Source organism: Mesoplodon bidens (assembly GCF_964165515.1).
Source record: "Mesoplodon bidens genome assembly, chromosome: X".
Lineage (NCBI taxonomy): Eukaryota > Metazoa > Chordata > Mammalia > Artiodactyla > Ziphiidae > Mesoplodon > Mesoplodon bidens.
Window position 1 is genome coordinate 88,856,138 of NC_138163.1, and position 22,949 is coordinate 88,879,086.

Below are 22,949 nucleotides of genomic sequence, written 5' to 3' on the forward strand. Positions count from 1 at the left end.
TTAAAACTCCCAATAAACAAAACACCAGGACCAGACGACTTCACAGGAAATTCTACCAAACATCTAGAGAAGAATTAACACCTATCCTTCTGAAACTGTTCCAAAAAATTGTAGGGAAGGAACACTTCCAAACTCATTCTATGAAGCCACCATCACCCTGACACCAAAACCAGACAAAGATACCACAAAAAAAAAAATTACAGGCCAATATCACTGATGAACACAGATGCACAAAGTGCCACAAAATACTAGCAAACCAAATGCAACAATCCATTAAAAGGATCATATACCATGATCAAGTGGGATTTATACCAGAGATGCAAGGAAATTTCAATATCCACAAATCAATCAGTGTGATACACTACACTAACAAATTGAAGAATGAAAACCATATGATCATGTCAAAAGATGCAGGAAAAGCTTTTGATAAAATTAAACATCCATTTATGATAAAAACTCTCCAAAAAGTGGGCACAGAGAGAATGTATCTAAACATAATGAAGGTCATATATAACAAACCCACAGCTAACACCACACTCAATTGTGAAAAATTGAAAGCATTTCCTCTAAGATCAGGAACAAGACAAGGATTTCCACTATCATCACTTTTATTCAACATAGTTCTGGAAGTCTTAGCCACGGCAATTAGAGAAGAAAAAGAAATAAAAGGAATCCAAATTGGAAAAGATGAAGTAAAACTGTCACTGTCTGCAGATGACATTACACTATACATAGAAAATCCTAAAGAGGCTACCAGAAAACTACTAGAGCTCATCAATGAATTTCGTAAAGTTTCAGGATACAAAATGAATACACAGAAATCTGATGCATTTCTATACACTCACAATGAAAGATCAGAAAGAGAAATTAAGGAAACAATCCCATTTACCATTGCATCAAAAAGAATAAAATACCTAGGAATAAACCTACCTAGGGAGGCACGAGAACTGCACTACAAAAACTATAAGATGCTGATGAAAGAAATCGAAGATGACTCAAACAGATGGAAAGATATACCACGTTCTTATATTGGAAGAATCAATATTGTTAAAATGACTATACTACCCAATGCGATCTACAGATTAAAGCAATCCCTATCAAATTACCAATGGCATTTTTCACAGAACTAGCATAAAATAATTTTTAACTTCGTATGGAAACATAAAAGACCCCAAATAACAAAGCATTCTTGAGAAAGAAAAAGGGAGCTGGAGGAATCAGGCTCCCTGACTTCAGACTATACTACAAAGCTACAGTAATCAATACAGTGTGGTATTGGCACAAAAAAACAGAAATATAGATCAATGTCACAGGATAGAAATCCCAGAAATAACCCATGTGCCTAAGGTCAATTAATCTATGACAAAGGAGGCAAGAATGTACAATGGAGAAAAGACAGTCTCTTCAATAAGTGGTGCTGGGAAAACTGTACAGTTACATGTAAGAGAATGAAATTAGAGCATTCTCTAACACCATACACAAAAATAAACTCATAATGAATTAAAGACCTAAATGTAAGAGTGTATGCTGTAAAACTCTTCGAGGAAAATATAGGCAGAATACTCTTTGACATAAATCATGGCAATATCTTTTTGGATCTGTCTCCTAGAGTAATGGAAATAAAAACAAAAATAAGCAAATGGGACCTAATTAAACCTAAAAGTTTTTGCACAACAAAGGAAACCATAAACAAAACCAAAAGACAACCTACAGAATAGGAGAAAATATTTGAAAATCATTTGACCGACAAGGGCTTAACCTCCAAAATATACAAACAGCTCATGTAGCTCTATATCAAAAAAACAAACAACCCAATCAAAAGATGGGCAGAAGATCTAAATAGACATTTCTCCAAGGAAGACACACAGATGGCCAAAAGGCACATGAAAATATGCTCAACATCACTAATTATTAGAGAAATGACTACAGTGAAGTATCACCTCACACCCGTCAGAATGGCCATCATCAAAAAGTCTACAAACAATAAATGCTGGAGAGGGTGTGGAGAAAAGGGAACTCTCCTACACTGGTGATGGTAATGTGAATTGGTGCAACCATTATGGAGAAGAGTATGGAGGTTCCTTAAAAAAATTAAATAAAGAACTACCATGTGATACAGCAATCCCACTCCTGGCATACATCCAGAGAAAACCATAATTTGAAAAGATACATGCAGTCCAATGTTCATTGCAGCACTATTTACAATAGCCAGGGCATGGAAGCAACCTAAATGTCCATCAACAGATGAATGGATAAAGAAGATGTGGTATATTTATACAATAGAATATTACTCAGCCATATAAAAGAATGAAGTAATGCCATTTGCAACAATACGGATGGACCTAGAGATTATCATACTAAGTGAAATAAGCCAGACAGAGAAAGACTAATATCATATGATATCGCTTATATGTGGAACCTTAAAAAAAATAAAGATACAGATGAACTTATATGCAAAACCGAAACAGATGTACAGACATAGAAAACAAACTTATAGTTACCTAAGGAGAAAGTTGGGGGGAGGGATAAATTAGGAGTTTGGGATTAACTACTATGTATAAAATAGATAACCATCAAGGACCTACAGTATAGCACAGGGGCCTAGAGTCAGCATTTTGCAATAATGTATAAGGGAAAAGAATCTGGAAAAAAAAAGATATATATGTTGTATAACTGAATCACTTTGCTGAACACCTGAAACTAACACAACATTGTATATCAAGTATATTTCAATAAAATAAGCAAGTTTTTAAAAAAGCTCTGTATAAAGAGTCACAGGCTCTTTTGTGTTTATATGAAAAAATGGTTTCAAAATTAGTTCTATAACTTTGAAGAGCTGTACACTGAATCAGAAGTAGACCAACAATACTAATACAGTATCAGCAGCTAACATTTATTGAGAGTTTTGTATGTATCAGGCTCTGTGCTGAGTACTTCTGTGTTATACTCATTTAATTCTTACCACAACTCTGTGACATGGGCACTCTTATTATTACTTTTTTTCAGAAGAGAAAACTGAAACTCAGAGAGGGGAATTAACCTGCCAGTTCACACTGCTCCAAAGTGGTATGGCCAGCATCCCAGCCCAGGCAGTCTGGTAGCAGAGCCACTACACTATTTACCTTGCTTCCATGGGAAGGAAAAACTTAGCTAGCTGAGCCTCAATTTAACCAGACAGCCATGGTCTTTTACACTTTCGTTCCAGACCTATCTTTCCAGCCCAGTTTCCAGCTCTTCCTCTCTCTATATATACAAATACTCAGCCCCAGATGTCCAGAATCCTAGCTTTTGCTTAACCCACCATACTCTCTCAGACTGATGGGCTTTGTATTGGGCAGGAATCCTTTCCCTACTTTTCTGACTTGACGTAATCCTCAAGGCCATCCTCCATGGAACTTTTCTCTGATGCCCTTCTCTGCCCTGGAGGGAAGGAACCTCTTCATCTGCAATGCTCCAGATGACCTTGGCCAGACCTCTAGTCTAGCTTTCAGCTCCTCTCAGAACTCCATCGCCAGAGTCCCCTTTCTCCCAGAATGTTACCACTGTACCCACTCCTCCCAATGCCTATCACCAGGCCTGGCATAGAGAAGGTGCCCATGGAACATTTGGTGAAGAAAGAAATGAGCAGTGTAGTCAGGTGAATCAGTCTGTCTACCTGAGTTTATAGAGATGCCTCCACACAGCCTGCACATCTGTTCTCATGGGCTTTTCACCACAGAAACAAGGTATTGAGCAGCAGAGTGATTATCTTCACTTTGGAGGTGAAGAAACTTAAGACAAGAAAATATTCTTGCTCCCCAGCACCAGCCCCTGTAGTGACCAAACAAGTTGATCATGCATCACTCAGCATGTGTAATGGGGGCCTGGAGGGCACCCTCTTCAAGAAGGCAGTTTGAGGTACAAGTTTATGCGCATACTTGGTCTTGCCTTACATTGTCCCTGGGGAGGAGTGGGCCATACAAACAAGGAGCTGTGCCACCACCCCCAACATCCCTTCTACCTTAATGTGTACATACACAATCTCTACCTGAGACTTAGAAATATCAGGACCAAGAAGGGCACCCAGCTGAGACCTCTTTAGCATGTCAAAGACTACTTTCATTTTCATCAATCCCTATTTATTTTTGGCCCAGCCCAATGTCAAATATCTATCAGTCCCAAATCTGACTGGTGTGGCAGAATGTTTGGTAGCTGGGTAGAGGATATGGAGGACTAGATCCTGCGACAGGAGCCGTGCAACAGTGCCCCCTCACCTCAGGGTTATTTCAAGCCCACCACTTGACTACTTTGTACGTCTCTTCTCCCTTTTCCCACAGCTGAGACTGTCCTGGCCCTGTGCTTCCCTGGGCTCCAGATTTGGAAACTGTCTTCTCCAAATTGTAATCTTTGGTCTACTCCAGTGAATCAAGGTTCCAGGTGAAAAGGGAACAGATGGCAGGCAACCAGAGGCACGAGGCAGTGAGAAAGCCTATGAAGGAGGTGCTGGGAAAAAAAAAAAGACACCTCCAAATCAGGTCCAATAAATGAGAATCAGGACTTTGCAAAGCAGGAAAGCACAGCACCAGGGAAACATTATAGTCCAGCCATCCTGATGGGGAAACTGAGGCTAGGGAGAAGAAGGCACTTGCCCAACAAAGTTGCACAATGAGTTAGCCACAGCCCCCTCCTCCCTGACATTTATTTGGACCTAGGACTAGGAGAGGAGGTCTGATGTTCAAATACTGATTTTTGTTGGCCATGTATAGAATGTCATGGAAAGTCACGTAATATTATAAAAAGAATTGAGTTGAACTGTCAGAGTTGGAAGACATCAATGCGCTCGAACAATCTTACTCCCTCCTTATGGAGATGGGGTAATGGACTGGCCCAGAGAAGAAAACGGACTGGCCAAGGTCATACAGCAACTCTGAGGCAGAGTTGGAGCCAGATCCCAGCTCTAGCAGCCATGTCACTTCCTGTGCCCCACACATGCAGGGGCAGCAGTCCTCCTCTGACTAGTTTAGCAGCTGGATCTTTTCAAGGCAAACAGGACCCAGTACAGCAGCAGAGAACACTCCTCCTGCAGTGCAAAAATGGCAGGCATTGTTCTCTAACCCCTCCCCTCTCCTCAACTTTACCACCTCCACCCCCACCCCCACCCCCCCTGCTTTTTAGACTTTCACAGAGTTTTAGGGCTGGGCGTTCTGGATATTCTTGAGCTAGTGGTAGAACTGGATTCTTTGTTTCCTCTGCTCACCTGGCCCTGGCAGCCACCAATGCCACTTAATGCCCTCAGGCTAGTTAGAGACCACCGAAGTTCAGGCTGGCCCCCTGCCACATCTCAGACACATCAGCGGCAAGGCTAGTACAGGCCTCCTCACTCCACCTTCAACTTTGACCTCCAGTCTGGGCCCAGACAAGATTTTTCTCTAAATATCCATATTTTTCAGGGACAGGAAACTGCACAGAGCCTAGTTCACCATTAAAAGGTTGAGGAGTCCACTAGAGACTTTGGGGATCCCCTCAAGTTCCGTAAAAGTTGGGAAATTTGGGTGAGGGTCAATCACGAAAACAGGTCTTTACAGAGAAAAGTGAAAGCAGCCCTGGACTGAGAGCCTGAGTTCTGAACTCCAAATCTGCCCCAGTCGCTGGCAGGGTAGGTGACCTTGTGGAAGCACTTTCTCTTCTCTGGGCAGCAGCAGGCCCTTCAGTAACTGGTGGAAGCTGGACTCTATGGTCTCTTAAGGCTCCAGCGTGCCGAAGAGGCGGAGGAAGCTGGGACGCGGGTGCTGCAGTTCGCTTTCCTGGCAGGTGAGTCCCTCGGCGCGGCCCCGGGGCGCGTGCCCCGGGGCCCTGTTTCTATGCCTAAGGATGGACCCGGCAAGTTGCCAAGGGGCTTTGTAGTCCCCAACCTCTCCGCCCCCGCCTCTCCCCGCCTGCCTCTCGCTCTGGAATAAACTGCCGGGTGGCGGCCAGGACGCCGCAGCGCGATTGCACCGCGGCCACGGAAATGGGAACGCATGCAAAATCGAAACCGAGCTCCAAGGCTCCAGCGAGCCCCATCCGGGCGGGACCGGCCCCTCGAGCTTGCGGTGTCGCCAAGCAGCGACCAGCCCGGCGTGGGGGGCGGGGGAAGTGGGGAGTCCCAGCGAGGGGTTCTGCAGCCTCTACGTCCCCTGCCAACACCACGCCCGCGCTTATTTGCATTTAAAGAGAAACGCACCAAGGAAAACAGTGGGCGAGTCGGGAAACGCCTTCTCACCGTGGCGATTGGGCCATAAGCCTGCCAATCAGGGCGCCGATGCCCCACCCTGTGGCTGTGGAGTCCGGGGGGAAGGGTATGGGGGAGCTGCCCAGAGCTTGGGGTAGGGGAGCCGGTGCAGGAGGTGACTGGAGCCACGGCGGCGGCAGGGGCGGCAGTGGCGACGCTCTCAGCCGTGGCAGCCAAGGTTCCAGCCCCGGCCAGGGAGGCGCAAAAGACAATAAGCGGGCTGGAAACCGGACCGGGCCGGGTAAGCATTACGCGCGGCCAGGAGCCTCCGCCTGCCCGCCGTCCGATGCAGTCTCGCGTGCTCCGCTCTGGCCGCCTGGAGAGGAGCTCTAAGGGCTGGGCCGGTCGGCATCCGGACCGCTCTGCGCTCCCCTTTGGAACCCGCTTTGAGGACTGTCCGGTAAGGGCCAGAGCAGTGTCCCCTGGGCGCGAGCGACCGCGGCTAGAGGCGGAAAAGAGGTGGGCAGGCCGGCGGGTTATCCTGGGCCATGCCTTGGGGCGTTCGGGGGAGGCGGGGATGGGGCCCGCACGTGCTGCCCTGCGGTCTCGGGAGGGGAGCAGCCAACCAGCACTCCCAGCGGTGCATTTGTAGGCCAGGATCTTTACAGCTTTGTTGTAGCACATTAGCTGGAACAGCTGTGTTACGCGGGTATTGCTCACCCCAGCGGCTCGTCTGCCGCCCCGCCCCTCCCCTCCCCTGCGCATCTCCTGCCTCTCCCTGTCCTCTAGGGACGAAGCCAGCGCGCTAGGCTGGGCCCGACGGGTACTTACTTTGGCGTGGATTGGGGTATCTACATTGTCTGCCTCCTCCCTGGGGGAGCTCAGTTGGGCCTGTGGTCTGCTCACTTCCCTTTGGAACCTCGGCCTTGAGGCCCCAACAGCCGCGCCCCCTGCTCCTGGGCCTCCGGGCGCATCTGGCGCCCCCCCCATCCGCGGACAGGCGGGCTGGCAACCCGGCTCTCGCTGTACCTTGCGTTGGGGCAGCAGCTCAAGCTAGTCCTTGGGTCAGAGCTGCAAGGCCGCTTTGTGTCCCCCACCTACCCCCACCCCCCGCCTCGCCTCCTCTCCCCTTGGAGGGCACTGGCCGCGTTTTCCTCTCCAGCCAACGGTTTAAAAATAGCGATAAGCATGGTGGGGTGTGTGTGTATGTGGAGGGGGGGAGGGTGTTCTGTGCCAGAGGCCGAGGGAGCAATTATTGTAGTAGGGAACGAACCGTTTGGGTGTGTGTGAGAGAGCTAGAGAGGCAGCCAAACCCTCCAACTTCGCAGTTACTTAAAATACCCAGGCTGCCAGGCCGCTGTCATTGTCTGCTGCAGACACCTTTGACACTGGTGACCTCTGGACTTTGCCTAGGCTTTCCGGTGGTGAGGGGTTGTGCCCTCCAGGCGCACCACAGCCCAGGCGGCAGCTGGACTGGCTCCGCAGAGCCAGCCTCGGTTTGGCCAGACTTGTCTTGGCATGGGCCGCGGGGTCAAGGTGAGCCTTTGCCCCTCACACACTAACATCTCCCTCTGCAGCTTTGCCTGCCTGCTGCATTCATCTGGGCTGGGTGGAGGGTGCTGCGCTGTTGGACTCTGCACCCCACCCCTTGGGGATTCCAGCAGAGCCCCCTCCCCGAGTGCAGCTCTGCTCATTCGGCCCCATCCACTGCTGTGTGCCTCTGGCAATAGACTCTAGGCCTTTCTGAGGAACAAGAGGGAGGGAGCTACGTAGGGGCTTGAAAGGCTCTTCTTAGACATTTGACCCACCTCTGAGGGTGGAGAACTCTGTGGGCTGCAGGGCCCAGGCAAAGCCTAGGCATCTTTGAGAGGAGACAGTGAGACCCAATAAATCCCTCACTTAAGGGAAGGCTAGCTGGGGACCTTTGTGACACTAGCCAGGACTGCAGATACTACACTACAGTCACCTCCTCTCACTTTGACCAAGCACCAATACAGTCCCCCTACTTTCAGCTGGGCATCCCCGGCCCAGAGCTAGACATGTCCTCTGCACTGCCTCAAACCAACAGCCACCTAACATATCTGCCCTATATAACTCCCTCCCCACACCCAAACCCACTCACCCTGCACTGTCCAAATTCTCTTCCCTCTCAGCTCTGGGCCTATCTTCTCAGTGCCTTTCCTGACCGTCTCTTGCAGTCCATGATGACCTCTTCTTTCTCAGAACTCAGAACTCCTCCAGGCTGCCTGCATCCCTTGGGCATTTTGGGGCTTAAATTATAATAGGAGACAAATTATAATTGAGTTTCCCTGCCTCTACTTTGTCTCCTTGATATCATGGATGTTTGGGTTCTTTCGGAACCTCTCAGGGGGGTAAAGAAAACCTGGATCTCAGCCACAATCCCCTCAAAGCCTAGCAATGCATAGCAGTTAATGAATGCTCCGGAAGGACTTGCCGTCTGTAAAGCTTTGGAGAAGACCTTAACCTCTCCACTGGCACTTGTCCTGGTTCATATGAAAATGATTAGAAAAATGATACTGAAGGCTTAGCTATTTATTGAGTATACTTAATGAAAATTGAGAAGGGGGGTGGGTTACATCTAAAATTAAAAGTAAATAAATCATGATGTCTCCCTTCAATAAGCTCAGGACCTGGACTGCCCAGTCCCCAGACTACACTACCTTTGGTTGCTGATTCATGAGTCTAGAGGCAAACTACCATGGAGAGAGACGAGAGATCTGTATATACAGGGGAATTGTCCTGGGAAGGCTCCAGAAATTAGAGGGGTTTGGTTAGGCAAAGGATAGTGGTATAAGCAAAATTAGGAGTAGGAGGGGGTGGCTTGCAAGCAGGCTGAGTGCAGTGCCAGTCTTTTCTGGTTGATACTGTAAGGTAGAAAGGAGGTTGGGGTCCAGTGGTGGTGGGGTTCCCAAATGCCAGGTTGTGGAATGAGGATCTGATCTTGGGGGAATGGAGGAAGGGGCCATCAAAGAATGGGGAATTGGGAGGTTTTGATATTTTTTGTGTGCAAACATGACACAATAAAATGGGATTTTAGAAAGGGTTTTAGAATGGGGTCTTAGAAAGGGATAGGAAGAGCACCATAAATTGGGCAGGTAAGAGGCCACCTTTGGATCTGAAAGAACTGGGGGGCAGGCTATCTCTAGAGGGAAACTGTATCTTGTCAGCCTCTCTTTGGCCTTGCAGGGGGTTGGGGGAAAGGAGGGAGCCTGGAGCCTACATACCAACGTGGTGGAGGCTAAGCGGCCCTCAGGCCTCTGCTGATCCTTTTTCTCCCAGCTGGACAGGCCTTCACGGAACACCAGTTTGGACACCTATGTTTACAGATGGGAATCCTGAGGCATTGGAAAGCAACAGGGACTTGCTTAACGTCACACAGCATTTAGGGAGAGGCTGCTGCCTCCTGTGCAGTGACTCCACTGTATCCCACTGTCTCCAGCAGCCTCCATTCAACACAAATCAGCACAAATTGCATTAACTAACCCCTCATCTTACCTCACCCATTCATCAAGAGTGAAGGGATACTAAGTTAGCTTGCTAGGAACTCCTCCCCTGGCATGTCTCTTGTGTTTTCGTCTTGGTCTACAGCCTGTCAGGGGCTGAAAGTTTCAGGAAGGGAGGTAATTGAAAGAAGTTGGCAGTCCAGTGATTCTCTCCTAGTATAGTGGAGGTGTTAAAAATTCCTCAAGAACTGTTACATTTACAATCTCTGAACCAGGGGACAAAGGGAATGAGAGAAATAGCAACAAGTCTGGCTTGCTTGTAGAATCAAAGAGGGAGAAGGGCTTCCAGCCCCCTCATTTACAGATGGGCTACAAGAGGGCATGCCCAGTGTTATTTCATCAGTGCCCCTGCCTCAAATCCTGACCAGGCAGATAGACTAGGTGATAAAAGTAAAGCCCTCAGGGGCTTCCCTGGTGGCGCAGTGGTTGCGAGTCTGCCTGCCGATGCAGGGGACACGGGTTCGTGCCCCGGTCCGGGAAGATCCCACATGCCGCGGAGTGGCTGGGCCCGTGAGCCGTGGCCGCTGAGCCTGCGCGTCCGGAGCCTGTGCTCCGCAATGGGACAGGCCGCAATAGTGAGAGGCCTGCGTACCGCAAAAAAAAAAAAAAAAAAAAAAAAAAAGTAAAGCCCTCAGAGGAGGCATTTTCATAGCCTTCCTGTGTCATTCATTCCTGGGTTACCCATCTCATTGCCAGGAAGTTCTTTCTCAGATCTAACCTGAGCCTCTCATGCTATGCTTAAACCAACTGCGTGTGTGTGTGTGTGTGTGTGTGTGTGTGTGTGTGTGTGTGTGTGTTGGGGGGTGGGGTTGAGAGCAGCTGGCCACCATTGCTCTTCTGCTTAACAATTCATTGGAGATTTCATGGGCATTAAGCCATCTCTTCCACCTCCAACTTCTATTCTCTGAAATAAATAATCACAGAGTCTTTTCACCTCTCCTTGGTCTTATTTTTCAAACCTGTGCATGCCTAAGTATATCGCTAGCAAGGCAGGCAGGGAAACCAGAACCACTGCAGAGGTGCGGGTGCCAGCCGAGTGAGGGTGCATTGCTCCCCTGCACCTCCCCTTTTGGGATTAGGGGATAATATGAACAGTGGAGGAAATGGCCCGAGGGAGCTTGTGGAGTCAGAGGCAGCCATAGTGGTGCTGCAGGGGGTGGGGGTGGGGGTGGGGGAGCTTTGCGACCCTTTGATCTACATTTCTTGCTGCAGAGCGTTCATTGCTTTCATCTCCTACAGGGTTTTTTTTTCCCCCTGCTGGATTTGCAAGCAGATACTAACCCCTCTTCTCTAGTCAGTACTCCTCAGCCCTCTCTTCTGGGGGCTGCAGCTCTTTCCGGAGAGAGAGGGCTAGGCCCAGACAGTTGTGGTCCCCCTCCTCTCTGTATATGTATGAAATATTCATAGGCTAGGCCTTGTGCATTCAGAAAGAGTAAAATGCTGGGTGGGCTTGTAGGGGGTAGAAGTGAGAGGCATGAGGAGTGAGGCTGGGCCACAGTACACCTCTGTTCTGCAGTGGACCCAACCAGCTAGGCATCCAGGCCTCCCAGTGAAGCCTAGGATCCCCAACATCCCATTCCCTCAACATGCCTCCTGACTCAGCAGCCACTAGAAAACTGGGCACAGGACCGCCCTTTCCCCAGCTTCTCATGCATCCTGGGGGAAGCAGATCCCCGGTCCAATCTCCCATTTCTACATGGGAAAACAGAGGCCCAGAACAGGGAAGGGATTTATTTGCCCAAGGTTACCTGAGAGCACAAAGCTCCTGGCCCCCAATTCTAGGCTTCTTTCTCTAAGCACACTGATCCCGATCCCCCCCCACCCCCAAACCTCAGTTTCCTTACCTGGTCTCTCACATAGGGTATGGTGCATACAGAGGAGTGGATACATAGGAAAGTCAGGAGTCTCCACTGTTCACTCCACCCAGCTGCTCCTCTGCAGGCTTTCCTCGGCTGCCTTGTCACATCTGTTTCCCTGGGGTTAGCTCCTCTCTTGTTCTTCATCTGAACAGGGATGGAAGGAGGTAGTGCCTGTCTTTGATCTCACCCTTGCTGGGTTAGTACTGACATAGTGGAAACCTTATGATGCAGGCATGACACCTTCTTTTGATACATTCCTCTTTAAGGGGGTTGGGAGCCTGAGAGTCCCCTCCCAGAGCCCCCACTGTTCCAGGCAAGTGGGGTAGGCAGCCTCCGCAGCCTGAGGAGAAAGACGGAGCATCCAGAAGATTCCCCAGGAAGGCCTGTTTCTAGGGAGAGGCAGAGTCTGGGTGACCACACGTCCCAGACTGGAGAAGCCCCTGTATATTTGAGGCTGAAGCTAAGGGGCAGAGAAGTGAGCCTAGGAAACCTGCAAAGGGCATGCAGAGAGCAAGTCTTGAAAGTCAGGCAAAGGGATTTGGCCTTGATCCTGTAGGCAATGCGGAAGATTTGGTAAGTAGAGAAGTGATGTGCTGAAATCAGGATTGTAAGAAAATGAACCTGGCAAGGGTGTGCAGGCTGGATGAGATGGAAGTGGGGAGGCACGGGGTGGGATTTCAGTGTCATGGCAGGCAGGAACCAGAGGGAACTCTGCTAAGACACTTTTATCATCCTCATAGGACCGGGAGGGGTGGGGGGGGGAATCTGACGAGCTGGAGTGGAGAAGGTAGCTGCAAGGGCACGTGATTGAACATCTGCTTGGTACCTAGCAAATAATCTGTCTTTTACATTTATCATCTCTAATCCTTACTGCGATTCTAGATGGTAGGTAGCATTTTCTTTATCCTATAGATAAGGCATTTGAGTTTCAAAAAGGTTAGGCCACTTTCTCATATCCCACAGCCTGAAAGGGATGAAGCTGGCGTTTTAGTTCTGGGCTGACAAACTCCAGCTAAATTAGAATTCAGTTGAACCAACGTTGTTTGAGCTCCTGCTCTGTGCTAGATATGGTGACTACTGTATAAGATGAAGGAGGGTGCATTGAGAGAAAGGAAAAGACAGACTGAGCCCTGCCAGAATGAATTGCCCAAGGCTGAGTACGTTCATTCATTTGATGGACTAGTGGTGGGGGAATAGGAGCAGGGGCTAGAGGGTCCAGTTTGGGGTCTGTGCTGCATCTAGAGTTGGTGGGATGCCCCCTTGAGAAGAGGTGCTCCTCAGGAAGCCTGCAAATTAGGGGAGGAGTGGTTTCAGGGGTAGCTTGGGTGGGGCTATGCCAGCAGCCTTTACAGCTCCACCAAAGAATACCAAGCTAGACAGCCCTTCCTTCAGGTCCTGAAAAAAATGGTTTTGAGAGTAGACTTTGGCTGTGGGTTTTAGACATGGTTGGTTCGAATTCCAAATCTCATAGATCATTTTCCTTAAATAATAGCTCAAATTCTTTGTCCCCATTTTGTCTTTACCTTTATCTTTGTCCCCACTGGCAGGTTTCTGTTTGGACCTTTTTTTATTTTGGCCCCTCAAACTTATCTCCCAAGGAAAAGAAGAGTCTAGAGGAACATATTCCACGGTTTGGGAGTAGTGATGGTGGGGTTGCTGATGAGGAGAACAGCCACAGGCTGGGTTGGCAGCTCTTGGATTCTGAAGTCAGCAGGCTTTCTGGAATGTGCTAGGTGGGGCCAAAATAGTGGCAGCCAGTGAGGACTGGAAATGCTTCAGAGAAGGCTCAGCTGGGTTGGGACAGGAGTGTGATGGGAGGGGGAGATGATGGCTCTTGCAGGTGTGAGGAGAACCTGCAAAGTCCTTACTCTCAGTCTTCTTCCTTTGATTATGGGCCAGAATGGTGCAGCAGAATGGCATAGAATTGGGACTCAAAGAGGCCTGGAAACTGGTGTGGCTCTGTCATCATCCCACTGTGTGACCTTAGGCAAGTCTTTTCCCAAGCCTAGGCAGTTTCCTTTTCTGTGACAAGGAGTTACCATCCCCTACCAGGCCTGATTAATGGATGGCTGGGAAGGAGAAATGGGGAGTGAGGAAGTGGGGAACACTTTGTAAACTGGTGAGTACCATGAGTGGGTAAAGGACATCCGTTGATTTGCATTTCCTTTTATGCTGGTACTTTAGCTGAATTTGAATCGTTGACCTTTCTGGCTTGGGCTAGAGAACCTGGCTACTTGAAATTCCCAGATAATCCAGAGCTGTTAGCCAGTAGCTGATTTGAGGCAACATGTTGAGTTCCTGAATGTCAAAGGTTGGCTAAAAGAACAACTGAAGCCTCCTGTGAGATAACTGCACAGTCACCCTCATTTACCATTTGGGTAAACTGAGGCCCAAGGAGGTTTGGTGACATACCCTTAGAGCACTGGGGAGCACTTTAGTCAACCCTGACTGAGGTAGTTTTGCTGCTAGAAACTGTCCAACTATAGTTTGAATAAAATACATATAAAACTAGTCGCCATGTTTTTGAGCCTCTGTTATATAATGCATTTTATTTGATACTTTATATACACCGGTTTTCTTCCATAAAATAGCTTTAAGAGGTAGGCCCTCTTAATAGCATCATTTTCCAGTTGGGGAAACTGAAAGAACTTGCTGGATTTCCCCCAGGTAGGCAGAGCTGATTACAGTGCAGAACTGGCTGACTCTCAGGGAGTGGGGGGCTGGGCTTCCTGTCCTTACTACTCCTTCCTTAGGCCACCCTCCTCCACATACATGAGGGCAGGATGGGCCCAGAGTGGGCTTGCTCCCAGGAAAACTTCTTGGAGGAGGTCTGGGAAACTATGACTGGTTGAGGCCATGCCTCTGCAGCTACGGCATAAATCCACACACTTCTTCCCTGAACTCAGCCTTCTCTAAGTTGGCTGAGCTGGCCCCAGGAAATAGGGCTGGGAGCAGAATGTTTAAGACTTGGTGGAGCTGTTTCCTCCTTATCGAGAAGGATTCCTGGGGCAGGTTTGTGACTTGTCTCCTGCCTGTATTTTGAGAGGAGGGGAGAAGGAAGAAGCTCTGCCCTAGCTCTGACCTAGCCTTTCACTGGTCCGAGAATGGCCTGAGGCTGGCCTCGGGAGCAGGGATGCCCACAGCTCAATTCTGGCCATGCTAGCAACAGCTGTAGCAAGTGGCCCCTGCCATGGACCACAGAGTAGCCTTACAGGGTTCCCTCACCCACCAGTCCACCGGAAACTTAGACAGCCATACAGGCTGAGAAACCTAAGGGTGGAGGGGCTCTGCATTTAGCAGAACCACTTTCTTGGCAGGAACCATGAAGGGAGCTAGCCTCAGCCTGGGGAAGCTGAAGAATCTGTCCCTTTGCTGTCTCCTTTGCCTTCAGCCCCACCTCACTCTCCTGACCAGTGTACTCTGTGGTCCCGAATAAAGGCAGCATAGCCCACTGGGGAAGGACAGCATTGGGACCTGGTGAGGTAGTAAGGTGTATGGAGAAGGGGCCTGGGCCAGAAGTGGCTAGGTGGGGCCGGGCTAGGGGGCTACTAGCTATGGGTGATTCCTGCCACCTCCTGTCCTACTGTCTTGAAGGGGGATGCAGGGAAGAGACACTATGAGTGGGGTACATGGCTCTGGGAGGGACAAGGCAGGGAGGTAGTAGGAGACAGCATAGTTTCAAGGCTGGTCCTTGCCAGCAAAGATAACCCTGGGCCTAGTTAGGAGGAAAGCCTGAAGCTGGGGGAAGAGAATTTCATTCCCAGGGCCACAACCTTGCCTAGTTCACCCACTCCCACCACATACACAGAGGACTTTGTATAAATCCAGGAACATGTCTTTAAAATCCCCTCACACCTGGCTCTTCCTCAGCATGAGCCAAGGCAGCTAGTCCCTTGGACTTCCTGTAGTGAATGGCTTTCTCAAATGAGTGGCCTTTTACACATGGTCTACTACTTCCTAAGAAACTGGGATCTGACCTGAAATAATGGTAATGCCAACCTTTCTCATTTGTTTTGCACTTTACAGTTTACAAAGTGCTTTTGGTGTCCATTATCCCATCTAACCTCACATTACTGCAGTGGACTGGGGAGATAGAGGGGGTAGATAGAGGAGCTATTTTGATCTCCATTTCACAAGCACCCAAGGCTCAGAGGAGTGCCTTGGCCAGTTCAGGGTCCCTTGGCATGGTATGCAACACAGCCCTGTGACCCATGGCTCCTTCCACAATATACTGCAGATCCCTGTGACAGGGAAGGGGACAATGTAGAGAGCAGTGGGCTGGCCTCTACTCTAACAGAGCACAGAAGCAAGGGCAAGAGAAAGCCCAAAGGGACTACCCTCAAGCCAAGGCATCAAGGTTCTGGAAAGCAGCCCTCTTTGAGATTCAGTCTGCCTAATTCTTCTGTTCACAGGAATTCCAGCTCCAAAACCAGTAGGACAATTAAGCCTTTGATTCACAAGGATGGGTAAGCCCATAAGGTTTTTCACTTAGCCCTTGGTCTTCCTTGATGACTAGTCTTGCCCATCCTTTCCCCTAAATAATTGCTGTTTTTACTCACTCCTGTCTAACAAGACCCAAATTGAATGCCTCCTTATCAAGGCAGCTTTTCTGAGCCCAGGAGCTATCTTTCTGCCTTTCAAGTTTATCCTGGGATATGATCACAAGGTCTGAAGAATGACACTTCAACACTCCGCTTAAGCAATAATGGGGACTCTTCTCTAAGGCCTGCATCATATTGTGCCTTCAGACTATTATATATAGGTTTTTCTACCTGTTAGCCTAGGGGATCCCCAAAAGCAAGGACTGGGGTTTCCCCTTCTGGCAGCACTGAGCTTAATAACTATCATTTAACCAAATGTTCTGGAGAGGTTCATTTCATGAATTCCACAGAGGGGAGTAGAATTTCACAAATAACTCCATTTATTGCCACCCCATCTCCTCAATGCCCAGCACCATAATGACAACACTGTCAGTAATTTCAGGGCTGAGGTTAAAACATCTGTGCTCTGGAAAATGAGCGATTCAGATAGATGATAGGGCCCTTATTCCCATGAGACCCTGGTGCAGAGAACTCTGAGTGTATGTGTGTGTGATTGTGTATTTGAGGGGTAGCACTGTCTATTGTGGGCCTATCAGTTACAGGGGTGAGCTGGAACAATGCCATGTTAAAGTATGTCACACAGAATCAAAAAAACAAAAACCTAACGTGAGCAAATGGCAATACAGATCTCTGCAGAGAAGGGATCAGATGAGTGGTTTTTTTCTCTTATTTTCTGGATAACCAGCCATTACCTTGCTCCTAGTTTAATATTCAGTTCTGCAGAGCCCCTGATGGAAGCCTGGATCAAGTTGATGATTCAAGTGTCAGGCCAAACAGGGCACAAGGCACAAAGTTAATATTTGCTAGACAAGATCAGGGACTCCAGCAAGGTTCCTCTAATGAAGTCAGAGGTCAGAGGCCAGAGTGTAGCTGCCAGGCTCTCTCCACCTCGAATGCTGATCCTTAGTTTCACTGCAGGTGAATGTGTGAGTGTTATTACAGTGGCAACCAATCACAGGGCTGATGTGCTGGCTAGGCTGCTCTTAGGACAACAGTGTTGCTTGCCTCTCCTTCTCTCTCTCTGGCTCCCAGCAGCTGTTCTGCCTCCCTTCCCTACCCAAGCTCCTTATCTGCTGGTGGCTATCCTACAGAGAGGGGACAGTGGTGAGGGACTTTCCAGGGAAGGGTCATTGGGTTTTAGCAGGCTGGTCGCTGATCCAGCTGTCAATCAGTTGTAGTCACTGGAATGAATACATCAGACAATGGGGTTGGGGAGGGGGATATGTTGGGGTAGGTGCTGGCTAGCTCTTCCTTTTATTCCATCTCTGTGACATTTGGATATTTAGAGGATTGGGAGCTTAGACCAGAAGGGTGTGTCTTGCGCCAGGTTTGTTTATTTATTTATTTATTTATTTTTAAAAAATTATTGGAGTATAGTTGCTTTACTATATGTTAGCATATAGAAACTAATGTTTTGTTAGTTTCTGTTGTATAGCAAAGTGAATCAGCTATACGTATACGTATATCCCCTCTTTTTTGGATTTCCTTCCCATTTAGGTCACCACAGAGCACTGAGTAGAGTTCCCTGTTGCACCAGGTTTATTTATTTAAATAGCTGTTGAGAGCCTAACTCCCAGACCAGGGACATGAATCATGTGGAGTTGTGCCTTCAAGGAGTTCCTTTTCTAGATAGGGAGCTAGATGGGGGCCAAAGTAACGAAAGGAGCAAAGAAGAAATAGTCTGCCTCCTGGTTCTAAAGTGGAACTTGGAGGTTTCAGTTGCTGAGGGCCACATTAAAATCTGTTCCCAGCAGGACAGTCACTAGAGAGTCTGACCTAGACCTACCCCTCACATAACCACTATGACAGGGAGGTATTTCTAGGTGTCTTGGACAGAGGATACTGAATCCCGGAGAGTGCCTTGCCCCAAGGCTACCATGCCATCTTAGCTGATCCTGGATTGCAGCTCTGGAATGTGGGTCTGCAAGGCTTCTACTCTGAGCTTTTGAAGGTATGAGCATGGTCCTACAGGCAATTTAGGGAGCCTGGGGAAGAAGGTGAAACTTCAGGTCTACTTTTCTACCCAGCTCAAGGCAAAATGTCAGTGAGAGCCCTGGCTAATGTGAAATTGAGGCCTGGATGTTGCAGAACCCAGTGAATACTTAGTGGGCTATTTTGCCAGATGCTTTTCAAAAATTCTGTGTCATAAGAATTGACTTCCCTTCTGCCTTTCCTGCCTCTCTACTCCACCCCCTTTGATAATCCCTCTCATGACAAATAGCACTGTGGGCCTTTTTCATATCTGCAGTTCCCCCTGCCCAGTGCTCCCCTGAGTTTAAGGTGACCTGAAGTGAGTGGACCCAGCAAGTGGGGTAGGGGTGATAGCTGCCTGTTGCTCAGTGTAGGGTTTTGCTGCCTTGGGGCCCAGAGGAGGCTGGCCCAGCAAGTCAAGCATATGGAGTGCATTAAGGTTTTCCCTACATTTTCTCTTACTTTCTGGTTCCACTCAAGCCTGAAACCACAGACACCTGTGAAAACAAACCCAGCCTGGCTGCTTGCTCACCAGTACTGTCTCTCTGTCTTTGTTTCTCTCATCTTCAGCCCCAACTGTGATGCTTCCTGACTGATGATGTTATAACAGTGCCCAGAAGCCAGAAGGCTGCATTTTTCAGCTGAACATACCTGAGTTGTCCCCAACAACATGGAGTCCCAAAAGGACGAAGCTGCTCAGGCCAAGGGAACAGCAGTCTCTGTGGATACCCAGGACCAATGGGCCGAGAAAGGAGCCAAGAACAAGGCAGCTGAGATGACAGAAGGGCCAGCATCAGAGCAACCCTCATCTGGCCCAGGTAGGCTGAAGAAAACTGCTATGAAACTCTTTGGTGGCAAGAAGAGCATCTGTACCCTGCCTAGTTTCTTTGGAGGGGGACGAAGCAAAGGTTCTGGGAAAGGCAGCTCTAAGAAGGGTCTTAGCAAGAGCAAGACCCACGATGGCCTGATTGAAGCAGTCCATGGCCCTGAAGACATTGTCAGTGAAGGAAATGGCCTCTCCTTACATTTGCCTGAGTCATCCTGCCGACGTCCCGGCTCTCAGAGTGTCCATGGATCTTTGGAGACAGACTCCAGATGCAAGACGTCTGTGGCTGGAGCCACAGAGAAAGCTAGGGCTGAGAAGGCTCCCTTTGTGCCCAAGCCAAAAAAAGGCCTGAAAGGTTTTTTCAGCAGTATCCGCCGTCACCGGAAGAGCAAGGTCTCTGGGGCTGAGCAAAGTGATCCAAGAGCCAAGGAGCCTGAGGGGGCCAGAGGCAGGCCTCATGAGCACGTGAGCTCAGCCCTTCTATCCCGCACTGAGACCCTCCAAGCCCCAAGAAAGGAAAATGCAAAATCCCAAGATGTCCCTGGGCCAAAAGTTTCTTCAGTACCAGAGACTTCTCCAGCAGCCACTGAGCAGACAGCCTGCAAAGATCCAGAAAAAACCATGGAGGCCTGTGCCTCAGGTCTCCTGCAGCCCAAACCTGCCCCTGAAGCCAGTGGCCCAGAGGAGCCCCATAGCCCAGAAACAGGGGAGAAGGTTGTGGCAGGAGAGGTAAATCCACCCAATGGCCCTGTGGGGGACCAGCTGAGCCTCCTCTTTGGGGATGTCACATCCCTGAAAAGTTTTGACTCACTGACAGGTTGTGGTGACATAATAGCAGAACAGGACATGGACAGTATGACAGACAGCATGGCCTCTGGAGGCCAGAGGGCCAATCGAGATGGGACCAAACGAAGTTCCTGCCTGGTGACCTACCAAGGAGGGGGCGAGGAGATGGCCTTGCCGGATGATGATGACGAGGAAGAAGAGGAAGAGGAGGTGGAATTAGAGGAGGAAGAAGAGGAAGTCAAGGAGGAAGAAGACGATGACTTAGAATATCTGTGGGCAAGTTCCCAGGTGTACCCAAGGCCCATTCTAAATCCAGGCTACCATCCCACCACATCCCCAGGCCACCTCGGTTACATGCTCCTTGACCCAGTTAGGTCTTATCCTGGCCTAGCCCCTGGGGACCTTTTGACTCCTCAGAGCGATCAGCAAGAGTCTGCCCCCAATAGTGATGAGGGTTATTATGACTCCACCACACCTGGACTTGAGGACGATTCAGGTGAGGCCCTGGGGCTTGTCCGCAGGGATTGCTTGCCCCGAGACAGCTATAGTGGTGATGCCCTCTATGAGTTCTATGAGCCAGATGATAGTCTTGAGAACTCCCCACCTGGGGATGACTGCCTTTATGACCTCCATGGTCACAGCTCTGAGATGTTTGACCCCTTCTTGAACTTTGAGCCCTTTTCTTCCTCTCGGCCACCTGGGGCAATGGAGACAGAGGAAGAACGGCTAGTGACCATCCAGAAACAGTTGCTGTATTGGGAGCTTCGGCGGGAGCAGCGAGAGGCCCACGAGGCATGTGCCCGAGAGGCTCACACCAGGGAGGCCTACACCCAAGAAGCTCACACCAGGGAGGCCCATGCTCGAGAGGCCCACACCCGAGAAGCTTATGTCAGAGAGGCCCGAGCTCGAGAGGCCTATGCCAGGGAGGCCTGTGGCCGAGAGGTCCGTGCTCGAGAGGCTCAAGTCCGAGAGGTCCAAGTCCGGCAGGAGAAGCCCATCATGGAGTATCAGATGAGGCCTTTAGGGCCGTCAGTGATGGGCCTGGTGGAAGGGGTGTCAGGGGCCTCTCAGACTTCCCACAGAGGAACCACCTCAGCTTTCCCTGCCACTGCAAGCAGTGAGCCAGACTGGAGGGACTTCCGTCCTTTGGAGAAGCGTTTCGAGGGAACCTGCTCCAAGAAAGATCAAAGTACCTGCCTGATGCAGCTCTTCCAGAGTGATGCTATGTTTGAGCCAGACATGCAAGAAGCAAATTTTGGAGGATCTCCCAGGAGGGCTTACCCTACTTATTCACCCCCTGAGGAGCCAGAGGAAGAGGAGGTTGAGAAGGAAGGGAATGCCACTGTGAGTTTCTCTCAGGCCCTTGTGGAGTTCACCAGCAATGGGAACCTCTTCTCCAGCATGTCCTGCAGCTCTGACTCTGACTCATCCTTCACTCAAAACCTCCCTGAGCTGCCCCCCATGGTGACCTTTGACATCGCTGATGTGGAACGGGATGGGGAAGGCAAGTGTGAAGAAAATCCTGAGTTCCACAATGATGAAGACCTTGCAGCCTCCTTGGAAGCTTTTGAACTGGGCTACTACCAGAAGCGCGCCTTCAACAACTACCACAGCCGATTCTACCAAGGCCTACCCTGGGGTGTGAGCAGTCTCCCTCGATACTTGGGACTGCCTGGCATGCACCCTCGTCCTCCACCTGCTGCCATGGCCCTCAACAGGAGGAGCCGCTCCCTCGACACTGCTGAGACCCTGGAGCTGGAGCTCTCCAATTCTCACCTGGGCCAGGGCTACATGGAGTCTGATGAGCTTCAGGCTCAGCAAGAAGATTCAGGTGAAGAAGAAGAGGAGGAAGAATGGGGCCGAGACAGTCCCCTGTCCCTCTATACTGAACCGCCAGGGACCTACGACTGGCCTGTCTGGGCTCCCTGTCCTCTCGCAGTGGGGCCAGGCCCTGCAGGAATAAGTCCTAGCCAGTTGGATGGGCCTTCCGGCCAGTCTCTATATGGACAGGCAGTCTGTTGCATATCTCCTGTCGCCATGTCCATGTTGCTGTCAGTATCAGGGCCAGAGCCAAGGGCACCTGGGGAATCCAAGTCTCAGCTAGCTCGACCTTCGCACCTACCCCTGCCCATGGGCCCTTGTTATAACCTCCAGCCAAAGGCCTCCCAGAGTCCGAGGGCCAGGCCTCGAGATGTGCTGCTGCCTGTTGATGAACTCAGTTGCTCCTCCATTTCTGGAGGCTTCAGCCCCAGCCCTCTGCCCCAGGCCAAGCCTGTAGGCATTACCCATGGCATCCCTCAGCTGCCCAGGGTCCGGCCTGAGCCCCCAGAGCCTCAGCCCATTCACTATGGGGCTTCCAGCCTTGACCTGTCAAAGGAGAGGGCCGAGCAAGGTGCCTCTCTCCCCACCAGCTACTCCTCCACTGCCATGAATGGAAACCTAGCTGAGTAGTCATCATCAATTCTGGAGTGGGGGGCATGGGGCCTGAGCATGTGAATGGGGATCAGGGTTGGGCAGAGGGGTGGGGGGTGGGGGTTGCTGTTTAACTTGAAAATCCTTTTGGCCAAGGAAAGCTCCTATGAGTTTTCACCTTTTTTTTCCCCACTTCCCTTGTCTGCCATCTGTGGCCACATTCAGCTCAAGTACATCTGCCCTGGGAGATTGCTGCTGCTGCTGCTGCTGCTGCTGCTGTGCTCCAGTTTTTTCTTTTGGGTTTTTTTCTTGTGACCCATGCAGGGTTTGGGATGCTGTAATTTTGTGCCTATTCCAGTTGCCAAGGTAGTGATTATATATATATAGCATGCATCCTTGACACAGACTGAACCCTTAGCACCCTCTGCCACTTCTCCACCCAGTGAATGATGAACCACTGATGAGCAGCCGCATCTACACTGCCTCCCACTTGGGGACAGGGAGCTTGTTTGCTGTTAGCAATGTGAAATTACGGTACAGATCCCCCCACCCCCACTTCCTTTGGTCTTGGCATAGCTGCCACCATTACATCAGATGATATAATCTATTAGCCCCAGCTAGCTGTCCTCAGAGAGGATCAAGTAGCATGTGTCTCACTGCCTATTGCTGTGGACTTTGGCATCATAACCAGATGAAGGCCTTTTAACCTGGCCTGCTACAGCTTGGGTTGAAGACAAAAACGTTAATTCCCTTAATGGAGTGATCAAATTCATCTAGTTG

General features: G+C 49.7%; 1 protein-coding gene across 4 annotated transcripts; it reads left to right on the forward strand.

The window, feature by feature from the left end:
* The first annotated feature begins 6,306 nt into the window (after positions 1-6,306).
* AMER1 (APC membrane recruitment protein 1) lies at positions 6,307-22,211 on the forward strand. 4 transcript variants are annotated; one of them, XM_081222029.1, is made up of 2 exons: positions 6,307-6,709; positions 18,716-22,211. In XM_081222029.1, exon 2 carries the CDS (start codon positions 18,816-18,818, stop codon positions 22,206-22,208), a length of 3,393 nt encoding a protein of 1,130 aa, XP_081078155.1. In that variant the 5' UTR covers positions 6,307-6,709; positions 18,716-18,815; the 3' UTR covers positions 22,209-22,211. The 4 variants fall into 4 exon arrangements, with proteins under 4 accessions (XP_081078155.1, XP_081078156.1, XP_081078158.1 ...); XM_081222030.1 differs by having other exon boundaries at positions 6,307-6,650; XM_081222032.1 differs by having other exon boundaries at positions 6,307-6,491.
* The last annotated feature ends 738 nt before the right edge of the window (positions 22,212-22,949 follow it).

Coding starts and splice junctions, on each gene's coding strand:
- AMER1 (XM_081222029.1), top strand. CDS start 18,816: ATGGAGTCCCAAAAGGACGAAGCTGCTCAGGCCAAGGGAACAGCAGTC.